The sequence below is a fragment of the Arachis ipaensis genome, chromosome B6 (genome assembly GCF_059453495.1).
Source record: "Arachis ipaensis isolate K30076 ecotype BB chromosome B6, ASM5945349v1, whole genome shotgun sequence".
Taxonomy (NCBI): Eukaryota; Viridiplantae; Streptophyta; class Magnoliopsida; order Fabales; family Fabaceae; genus Arachis; species Arachis ipaensis.
In genome coordinates, this window is record NC_142441.1 from 150863746 (window position 1) to 150876204 (window position 12459).

The 12459-nt window shown below is 23.8% G+C and overlaps 1 protein-coding gene across 1 annotated transcript; it reads right to left on the reverse strand.

Moving 5' to 3' along the window:
• Positions 1-9294: 9294 nt before the first annotated feature.
• LOC148563139 (3-oxo-Delta(4,5)-steroid 5-beta-reductase-like) lies at positions 9295-10958 on the reverse strand. Its single transcript, XM_088491751.1, has 2 exons — positions 10813-10958; positions 9295-10665 (listed from the first exon to the last, which is right to left on the reverse strand). Exons 1-2 carry the CDS (start codon positions 10852-10854, stop codon positions 9532-9534), a joined length of 1176 nt encoding a protein of 391 aa, XP_088347877.1. The 5' UTR covers positions 10855-10958; the 3' UTR covers positions 9295-9531.
• Positions 10959-12459: the final 1501 nt, after the last annotated feature.

Genomic DNA, 12459 nt, shown 5'->3' on the forward strand with positions numbered 1-12459 from the left:
AGTTCTTTGATTATGGATGCTGCACATTCATGGATTTAGCATACTTACCATAAAGTTTTGGAAAAGTATATGAAACCAAGAGGTTACCAACCAAAAACTAAACAAAACCACATTAATTTATATTAATAATTAATTAATTTTAAATTTTTTAAATTTAAAATTTAAAAAATTTAAAATTGATTAAGTAAACCTAATTAAAACTTATAAAAATCTTCATCTTCTCTCTCACATTAATCTACATACCTCCAACAACCACACACACCCCTTTCTCTCACCATCAGGCCCTCCCCACCGTGATCTACTCCTGACATCTGGCTCGTCGATTTCACCACCGTCAACAAAAACCGCTTCCTTTCCGTAAACCAGATGTGTTACCAGAACTGCCGTTGGACGCATCCTTGGGTCCAGTCATTGGAATCCTTAACCTTGAATCCTTGCATGCAATAGCAAGTTCTGCCATTAACGGGATGATAAACATTAAGCGCACAAGCTATTTGCTCCGCAGAGGCCATGAACGCTACAAGCTGCGTTAATGGCTTGCCATGTTACCTCCCACATCTTACGATTCTGGTTGAAGTTGTATATACGCGGGTTTCCATCAGGATCCATGACCAGTTTCCATCACAATGTTATTCTCTACGTTTTGGGATATTAGATGTTGTTTTGATGATTAAAGAGACTGCAAATTACACACTTAATTTTAGCTAAAAGAAATATGGAGTTATATTTTAGCAAAAATAATCAAATATCTATAAAATTTTAAAAAAATTATGAAATTCTTAAAGAAATAGAGACATTCATATTTATAATACAAAAAAATCAAAAAAATATATAAAAGAACATTTATTTAGTATGAAAAAGAAACATTCTGATACTTAGCAGAAGAAACATCCATATATATTAATTAGTTTTGGACTAATACCCTTTTGATTTTCTAGCATTGTTGTAAAGTTTTTTGTTTGTCATTTTTTTTATACAATTCTATATGGATTCATTCTTTTAACAAATTTATTTTTTTTGCGTGGATTGAATTATAATGATTAATTCTAATATTAACGGATCAAGAATTTTTGGCACATGAATTTGTTGCACATAATAATGTATAATAAATACATTGTTAATTACTATGACAGTAGTCGCAGGTCAAAGGAAACTCTATTACTATGTTCATCTTGAGAATATCCTATTGACAAATATGCGGTAATTATAACCATTAGAAATTCTCAAAGTGAGTCAGTTCAATGGTCATATCTCTATATGCACCATCTATATATATATAATTTAATAAATGAGATCTATTAATCTTCATCCAATGAAGACCATTATATATATATTGATCTTTCCGGATTATTAATGTCCTTTTTAATAATCCTATGACCAAGAATAATTTAGATTAAATTATAAAATATTTATCTCTCAATATTATGATGACTATCACAATGATAAATCTCTAAATTTAATCAAGGACCTTATTATATTAACATTTTAATATAATAACAATAATAAATTATTTAATACGTAATTGATTGGATTGTGATCATACTACTTATTCCCAACATATATAATAAGTGTCAGTCTTTTTTCCATTTTCTAAAATTATTAGATGCAAAAAAATTTTTATTACGGAAAAACCACACACAGGCACGCACGCAGATATAAATGGCAAATCTATAATTAGGAGTTCGAGACAAAAGCATATATAGTTGATGGTTCAGTTCATAAATATATTAATTTTATTTGGTATATAATTTTATTATTATGTATGATTATATAAAACAATTATTTACTTCATTTGTGATCTTTTTAAGCATTATTTTAACACACACATATATAAATGGCAAATCTATAATTAGGAGTTTGAGACAAAAGCATAGTTGATGGTTCAATTCATAAATATATTAATTTTATTATTATCTATGATTATATAAAAAAAATTATTTACTTCATTTGTGATCTTTTTAAGCATTATTTTAACATTAATTAAATTTTATATGGTATACAATTTTATTAAGTTACCTATAAAGTGATCAACCTTATTGAAATTGTCATTATATTTTCAGAAATAAATAAAAATATATTTTTCTCCAAATAAAAAATTGTCATTATTAAGTTACCTATTATTTACTGAATATTTTATTTTTCTGATCATATTTTATTAAGAAAAAAGTATAGAAAAATAATTTTTAATTAATTAATATTAATTAATTTTTTAAAAAATTATAATTTAAAAAATTAACTAATATTAATTGAAAATTTTGATTCTCTAATATTACTCTTTATTAATTCACCAAAATATATAACAAACAAGTGAAAAGTTACATGAAAATGTTTATCTACTTAATATACTAAAATTGGGTTTTTCCCCAATTTATGATGGTGAGGTGTCACTTTTTCGTTAATCCATTTTCCCTCCAAAATGATTACACTATTCGCTCTTCTAAATTTATTTTAAAAAAATATATTTAATTAATATAATTATATTATAATTAGTATTTAATGAATGATATATAATTATACTAATTTAAGAAACTGTCTTTATTATAATTATATCAAATCAATATTATATGATATGATAATAATATGCTAATGGCATGAGTTATTTTAATCATAATAAAATTCTTTTCAATGCACGGATTATTCTTCAGTTATTCTATACTTATAAATCTTTTTAATAATAATAATAATAATAATAATAATAATAATAATAATAATCTACTTAATCTATTAAAATTAAATTTTTTTTCTAACTAATGAAAATAAAGTGTCATTTCCTGATGAGTTTTTTTTCTCCAAAATAAAAATATTATTCTTTAATATATTTACATTTATTATTTATCAATTTCTTTTATTTTTATTTATCACATTTGTTAATGATTTTTTTTAATTATTATTATTTAATTTACTTATTTTAGATATTAATTATTAATAAGTCTTCACAATTATTTTTCAACTATTAGTATTATTAGTATATTAGTATATTTTTAGAAATATTAGAAGTGAGATGTATGTCAATTTCTTATGAACTTTTTTCTTTCCAAAATAAAAACGCTACTTTCAATATATTTATATTTATTATCTTCTCAATCTATTTTAAGAAAATATCTTTTTTATAATTATATAAAAATTAATATTTAATACATTATTATAGTAATTGTCAATCATTAAATATTTTTAATCATTCTAATTATTATATTAATTTATATAATTCTACTTCTCCATCATTATGCAAGTTGATATACATGTTGATACAAGTTGATACTAATTATTACATTAATTGTATAATATTAATTGTCGATCATTAATATTTTTAATTATTATTTTTCAATTATTATTTTTAATCAAGCATAATTAGTAACAAATTGATACATACATTAATGGTGACAAATTGATATTGATATTAATTAATTAATTAATAATAATAATAATAATAATAATAATAATAATAATAATAATAATAAAGGTCTAAACAACACATGCACACGTTATATTTTTAAAAAGCAAAACATATTTTTAAAAAGATTAAGATATCAATAATTAAAAAAAAACATAATTCTATAATTCTAATTGCCATAAATATGATACTAACGTTGCTAGTGGTAAATTGATATTGATATCAATAATTAATTTCTATAATTATTTTTGTACTACTAACCTAGGTTATATATAGTGTTTCTTTTGCGATTTGTGAGTCTAAATCTAATCGGCAAAGCATTCTTTTTTTTCTAATTTGTTATTCTTCTTTGATTGAGCAATTGTTTTCAAGGAGTTTTGTAGGTCAAGTTCAAGTCTCATTCCCTCCATGCTTTCTACATTTATCCGAAAATATTCGAAGTGGAGTATCTAATAAGATTGAATTTTCTCAATTTAGCTTCAATTTTGGAAAATTCGTTCAAATTTGAAGATGCAATTTCAAAGATTGGTACTATATTTAAATTTTCTTCTCTTAAACTTTTGTATTAAAATAATTTTATAACATACTGTGATTTTTTCAGAAACTATCGGCCTTCTGGTGCATCAATGCAATGTCATTGAGGAAAATAAAGGTCAATTTAGTTTGACAATTTTAACAAAAAAAAAATGGTCTGAATTTGTACGAATTCTAAATGTTCGATCTTATGATGTTATTTCAATTGGTTGTCGTTACTAGAATGACTCTAATCTATACGTATCTAAGGATTAGAATAGCTTAAATATTATTTAAATAATTTAGTTCTAAAATTAGTATTTGATTAAATTAGTTTTAGAGAAATTTAAATTGTTACCTCAATTTATATATTATGACTATTCTTTTTTGGATATGTTATTTTTTTATTTTTTTAATATGAAATTTTTTTTTAAGTTTATTTTTTTCTTGGATATAAGTATCACTTTTTTTGTATTTCAGATTAGGAATGCAATTATTAAGAAAAATATAAGTCATTAATATACTAAAGTGATTAAAAATTTAATTATATTGTGTGGACACAAGATTGATTAATTAAGATTAAAGTATGGAAAAAGAAAAAGAGTCACAATACGTGATTTTGCTTTTCTTGCTCATGTATAAAAATACGCAAAAAAAAAAAAAAATTAAAACATCACCATTTAAAATAAAAATAATTAATCATCATGCGTATGAAAGGGGATTGAGAAATATGCATGGATAGAAAAAATAAAAAATTATTGCACGGTTGTAGAATAAAAAATAATCATATATATAAGGAAATAATCATAACAAAAAAAATTAATATATGTGATATAAATATTTTTATGTATAATTAATATATATGTATACATAAATAAGAAAATATTTAGAATTATTTAACAAAATTAATATATACGTATACATAAATAAAAAAATTACTATAAAAGAATTACTATAATTTATGAAGATTACACATACGATGACATTAATAATAAAGAATAAAAAAACTTATCAACTGATTGTAGACTCAAAAAAAATTACTATTAAAAAATAAATAATATATACGATTTAAATATATCTACGTACAATTAATATATGTGTATAAACTAAATAATAAAATATTTAAAATTATTTAATAAAATAAATATATTCTAAGAATAAAAAAATTATAACTAAACAATTAATATATACATATAAATAAATAAATAAATAAATTATTATTATTTATGAAGATTATTATGCGTATGATGATATTAATGGAATAACAAAATCATTGAATGATTGTAGGCTCAAAATAAAATATTCATAATCAGAAAATCAAAAAATAATTAGCATAGGTGACTTAATATATATGTATACTTAAATAATAAAAAATTTAAAATTATTTAAACAAAATAAATAAATATATCCTACCAATAAAAAAAACTATTGACTAAACGATTAATATATACAGCTAGCATAAACAAAAAATCCTTAAATAAAAAAGAAATAATACGTTTTTTATTTTGGGAATAAAACGTAAATAATTATAATATAATGATTTATTTAATTATTAATATTTATAATTATTATTTTAATCATAAATTAAAAAAAAGAGAGAAGATTAACAAAAATAATTAATGATTATATTAGAGTTGTTACACTTAACACCAGATTAAGAAAAAACGAATCCATAACATATTACTTTTTTATTAATCAAATTATTATAATTCAAAGTAATTTTAATTAAATAATTTAAAATTATAATTTTAACCTTATCACGTGCATGGTACAAGTTATTGAACAATTTATTATCATATGCATGGCACGAATTATTAAATAATTTCTCATATGTTTTTTTTCTCCAAAATAAATACACTATTTTTACCTATAATTATTATTCTTTATCAATTCTTTTATTTAAACACTATTATTATTTATTAATTATTTTTTTTATTTTTCACATTTATTAAAAATTCCTTTTCAATATTTTAAGTATTAATTATTGTTATTTAATTAACTTATTTTTTGGTATTTAATTATTAAAATTTTAGGTATTAATTATACTCCAATTACGATATTAAGATTTTGAACATGAGGTCAATTTAATTTTGGACAATACCAAAAACAAATATATATATATATATATATAATATTTTAAGTATTAATTATTTTTATTTATTAACTTATTTTAGGTATTTAATTATTAAAATATTAGATATTAATTATTCCATGTTTTCGGGAGCAAATATTTATATGATATTAAGTTAGGAGAGTAGATTTTAATTTTACATAAAATAATATAATAGATATAGTGTATAAATAAATTTACTTAACAAATATAATTATTCATATAGTGATATTTTACTATGATAATATATCTTTTTTATCTATTCTCTCTCTTTATATATATATATATATATATATATATCTTTTAACTCATTATTTTTCTGTCACATGACATATTCATAATTATTATATTTCAAATTTTGAATTTTCTTGATCTAATATTACGTGTAGAAATGACAAGCAAAAAAGCATGAGGAAAAACATAAAAATATTTCAAACATAATTACTGCTAATCCTTTTTTTCTTTAGTTTTTAAATATATTATTTATTTTATTTATTTAAAGTATTAACTAAATTTATTATAACTGTAATACAATTATCTTTAAACTATTAGTATTATTATTATATTTTTTAAAATATTGACATATTATTAATATATATAATAAGTAATAGTGAATTTTTTTATAATTTTGATATAGTCTTTATTCTATTTTTCTTTTCTTTTTCATATCTAATGGCTACTATCTACTATCATATCAATAGTATCACCTATAGTAAATTATACGAAGAAAAAATATAGAAAATAAAGACCAAAATTATAAGGCTATAGAAAGTCCCATCCAAGTTTGACAAGAACAAGATGGCTTACATCGAAATAGTTCTTTTACTAAATTAGTTGATTCTTTTACTAAATTTTTTCAAGTAATGCTAAGTTCAATTTATAAATAGAATTTAATTTTGATATACTGACAGTGTAAAATATTTTACACAGTTGTGCAATCACATCCGTTTTTTTGGATGACCATTCACGCATTCAATGTAAAAAATTATTTTTACTGATGTGTCATTATATAATTGGATGCATGTGTAAAACTACTTTACATTGTCAGTGCATCAAAATTAAATTCTTAAAAATATTTGTAATTCTTATTTTAAGTTAATTTTATAAGTACGTCATTCCACAAGTCAAAGACAATTCTTTTTAATAGCTTTGTAGAAGCTAATAGCTTTTATATTGAATTTATTTTGTAGTACGATAAAATTTATTGTTCAATCAAGAACTATTTGACAAAAATATTTGAGAATGAATTGGTATAAAGGAAGGTTCATGTCTATACAAATAATAGCATATTTATAAATATTAATAATGAAAATAGTCTCACTAATGTAAATGATCAATACAATAATTATATGAAAAAATAACTAATTACATAATTGCATAATTTTCAATATTCTATATAGTTGAATCTAATGGACAAATAAAAAAAATATATCTATATGATAATATCCTAATATTTTAGCATATTATAAATTATATTATAAATTTATATATTATATTATAATTTTAAGTCAACTCCTTAATCACATTATAACACAAACCATCTAAAAAGATACATCAAATTAACGAATATTACATGGATCACAACATACACTCTAAATTGTCACGATATTTCAAATAAAAAGAGCATCAATACAGAGAAATCAATGAATATAACTAAATTAAAGAGCAACAAAGAGACAAAAAAAAAATAATAATAAAAAGAATCAATAAAAGAATTAACATATAAACCACATACACGAACAATGTATATATTAATTGTGAATCACAAAAAAAAGACTATATATATATATATATATATATATGTAAATCACATACACAAACAATGTATATATTAATTGTGAATCACAAAAAAAGACTATATATATATATTACAAAACAAAATTATAGTAAGATTATTTAAAAATAACGTAAAGATGACACATTTTTTTGTTAATCAGAAGCTAAAAGAAAAAAAAAGTATGTGCCTAATAATAAGCAATTAAAATAAACAAAATTAAAAAAAATAAAATGTATAAATAAAGATAAAAAATAAAAATTAAATAAATTATAAAAATTGTACCTTAAATACGATAGACAAAAAGAGAGGAAGAGATGGAGGGAGAGAGAGAAAAGAGAGTGAATGAATAAAAAATATTTGATCTTATATAAATAGATGATATTGAAAAAAATAAACTAATTAAATTAATTCATATATTTTGTTACCATATTTATTATTTATTAAATAATTTGATATTTACTCCAATCAAATCAAATAATTAATATAATTAACTAAATTAATTAATTAATTATAATTAATCAATTCTTATAAATTATAATAAATGGTGAGATTTGAATGTCTAATCAAATTAATTAATTGATATAATTAATTAATTATAATTGATTTGCTTTAACGAATTAAATGAAATAAATAAGGAAACACCTCAAGAACATGCCAGAGTTTCATCATTAAGTGTAAAAATCTAATTTTAATATAATAGAATAATAATAAACAGAATAGATAGATAATAAAAATATTTTCTTAAATTATTATAATTATGCATCATTCGTTAAATATTAATTGTAATATTGTAATATAATTATAAGATATTTTTTTAAAATAAATTTATTTAAAAAAATATAAATTGATTATTAATAACCGGTGTCATTATCATATAATTATCGTATTATTATTATTATTATTATTATTATTATTATTATTATTATTATTATTATTATTATTATTATTATTATTATTATTAAAAATATTTTCGATTGATAATTGAAAAGTAGTTTAATAATGCATTAAATATTGATTTTATATAACTATAATAAAGATATTTTTCTAAATTAGTATAATTATTTATTATTACTTAAATACTAATTATAGTATAATTATAATAAAGATATTTTTATAAAATAAATTTAGAAGAAAAAATAGTGCATTTATTTTGACGGAAAAATAGATTCATGAGGAATCGACACCTCACTTTCATTAGTTGGGAGAAAACCCAATTTTAATATATTAAGTAGAAGTAGATATCAGTATATTAATAGTGAAGTAGAGAAAAAAATGTAATATCATATTAATTTTTTAAAAATTATAATTATAATTTATTATTGAAATGATAATTTAAATATTTTAAATGGAATAATTTTATTTAAAAATTTTATAATTTAAACATAATTTTTATACACTTAATAATTACATTTTAATTAATATACTTAATATCATATTTAAAAAAAATAAACAATACAAATCATATTATTTATTTATTAATTAAATTATTATAATTTAAATTAATTTTAATAAAATAATTTAAAATTATAATTTCAATGTTATCACGTACATGGACGGGTTATTACAATTGTTAGCATAATAATTAAGCAAAAGCCATCCCATCAGACTTCAATCCCTTACTTATTTTACAACTAACACAGACAGATTTATTTTTGAATAGGCACATTTATTTTACATCACGTAAGTGGGCCATGACTAGATTCGTGTTGGTGCCAAGTATCATCGTTGCTCTTATTATATTCATGGCACAATTTTGTAAGCTTTGGTCCTTTCTATCCAATTTATAAATGATTTATTGGAGTCTCTAAATCCCAAGAAGCCATGCTCTTTGGCTTTGTTCATGTTATCCAACACACCCTCCATTCCCAATATAATATCCGCAAACCACCAATCACCAACATCTTCAAGCTTAGTAGCTTGCAACTTATTCTTCTTCACAATCTCATCCCAAACACCACCTTTGTCTTTCATCAATTCCGACAACCTCAAACTCGAACCCTCAACAAACCCATACTCTTCAATCCCAAACTTCTCTGCCAATACCTTCCACAAATGCTTCCATCTAAACACGTCACCGTTACTAACGTTAAACGCTTCGTTTCTCGCACGTGCGTCCACTGCACCCCACACGTGCTGCTCCGCAATCAAATTGGCATCTGAAGCCGCTGAGTAACACTCCCATGCAGCTTTGGTTCCTGGAAATCTTAACGGAACGCCTTCGTGTCTACAAATAGCTGCGTAAACACAAAGAGTTCCGATAAGATTCATCAGGCTATACGGTGAAAATCCAAAGATAACATTGGGCCTATTTATAAACCATGTCAGGCCTTTTTTCTTTTGGGCCATCTCAAACAGTATGTCCTCTTGGGTGTAGTAAAAGTTTGGTGCATTGACACGTGGCAAGTCCTCAGTGAAAGGGGGCTCGTTTGGCTTGACCTTTCCGAAAAGCTCAAACGGCCCTAGATAGTGTTTGGTTCCTGTTTGGAGAGACACGTGGCGGAGATGGGGAGCGTTTGGAATTAGAGCGTTGAGGACGTTGCGGAACATGGACCCGTTGACTTCAATATTTTGGGCCTCAGTGGACTTGCTGGTCCATGAGACATAAAATATGTGAGTGACGTCAGTTAGCGGTGAGAGCTTTAATGCGACGTCGTTTGTGTTCGAGATGTCGCATTGAACATAGTGGACAGGGTGGTTGGTGTTCCACGGTGGTCGATTACGCCGCGCTACGCCGTAAACCTTCCATGGACCACCTGGTGTGTTTTGGAGAGAGAGAATTTCGGCTAGACTATTGCCTACTATGCCCGTCACGCCTATAATCAATGCCACATTTTTCAAGTTTTGTGATGATTCATCTATTTCATTGGATATATTCTGCATGCAAAAACCAAAATATGAATTTATGTTAGAGATATAGTTAAATACTTAAATCATTAAAGCAATTTTAATGTTTAGGAAAATAAAACAAAGAACATATAACAAAGGAAAACAACATATTAATGTCATTTAATTTGAACTTACCTTGGCAGCAGCGCCAGTAGATCTTTCCCCCCACCAGCTCATTTTATTTTAATTTTGGAGATCAAGATTTAATTAAATTAAGGGTAAGAAAAGATGGCTTTGGTTTTTAGCAAGTGGTGGCAACTTTGATTCTTTGATATTTACATTCATGATTCATTCAGATATATATAGTATTAGGATTTAGAAGAAACGATGGCAAAATAATATTAATATATAGTAACATAATCTTGGTTTGAATTGTTTTATTTGATGACAAGTGCCATGACATACATACATACGACTAAGTTGATAACTTCACATTAATGATTGACCATAGTCCATAGTAAATTAGTAAGTAGTGGGGATGGAGAAATTGTACACGGAACCTATCTAAAGAATAGAGAACGTCCTAGAACATAATTTTTTTTTAAACGCAAACACCTCAACACAAATAGTAGTGGAGTAATAGGAGTCACCCAATCTAAAAACTAGGGGTGCATAGATCCGGTCCGGTCCGAAAGTCCGGCTCGATCTCGAACATTTTAGAAGTTAATTTGGTGTGATTTTATCGGGTTTAGAACCGGATAAGGGTCTTAAAAATAGACCCGGTCATTATTTCGGGTCGGGTCTGAGTCATAGCTCGGGTCACCCGAAGTCGACCCGGTGGCCCGGTCATCATACACAATTAATATTTTGTGTTATTAGTGATGGATCATGACTATTCTTATGTGGAATTTAAGTATTGTAAACCTTAATATTTTATGTTTTATGTTTAGAATTCATAAGACTTTAGACTAATGCATAATATTGTGTTATTTGTATTGATTTAAATATTTGGTATTATTAGACAATATTAGTATTGATTGTGGTTATGCTTTAATTTTAAAGAAGGGTTGGTTCTTGTTATATTTTTCTAAGTGAATTTTACCATGTTAAATAATGGTTGGAGTCTTGAAAATTTGGATATTTTTACATGCTAGCTTACAAGAAGGTATCAACGTAATGTAATATTAACGGCTCGGTTTTCACCCGGTATAATTGTGGCCCGAAAGTGTATTGGTTTCATCGGGTCTAGGGTCGGGTTCGGGTCGGGTCTGGGTGACATCAAACCCGGCTTCACCCGGCCCATGTGCACCCCTACTGAAAACAAACAAATTTAAAAAAAAAACAAACACAAAACCGTTTTCATGTCATCTCCGGCATAGCCATCAACAACTAAAAGGATTTCCACCGCTCCACTCGCTCGTACTATTTGAAGATATATTGATAATTTTTTTAACTCCTTTACTTGTATGCTGAAAAATCAGTCTATTCCTTTCTAACCATAAATTCTAGACGATTACGAAAAAGCACTTCAGCCGGTGATTATTCTTTATTTTTTGTATTTCTAATAATCATTTTTATCACAACATTAAATAAAAATCTAAAATGTTACAAAAATAATTATTGAACTATTATTCACATACAACTAATCAGTTTCCGTAAAAACTAAAAATTAAATATAATTTCTTTTACCAAATATTGTTATTTAATAACTAATTTATAGTATAAATACTCTTTTGCTTATATAGCTCTTTGCATTAATTAATAATTAAAAATAAAAAATGATCAATAAAACTATACTAAGATACTAGCATGTGAGAATAATAAATATATTGAATTAAAAAA

Coding starts and splice junctions, on each gene's coding strand:
- LOC148563139 (XM_088491751.1), bottom strand. CDS start 10,854: ATGAGCTGGTGGGGGGAAAGATCTACTGGCGCTGCTGCCAAG. Junction 10,666..10,812: donor CTACTGGCGCTGCTGCCAAG/GTAAGTTCAAAT, acceptor TTTTGCATGCAG/AATATATCCAATGAAATAGA.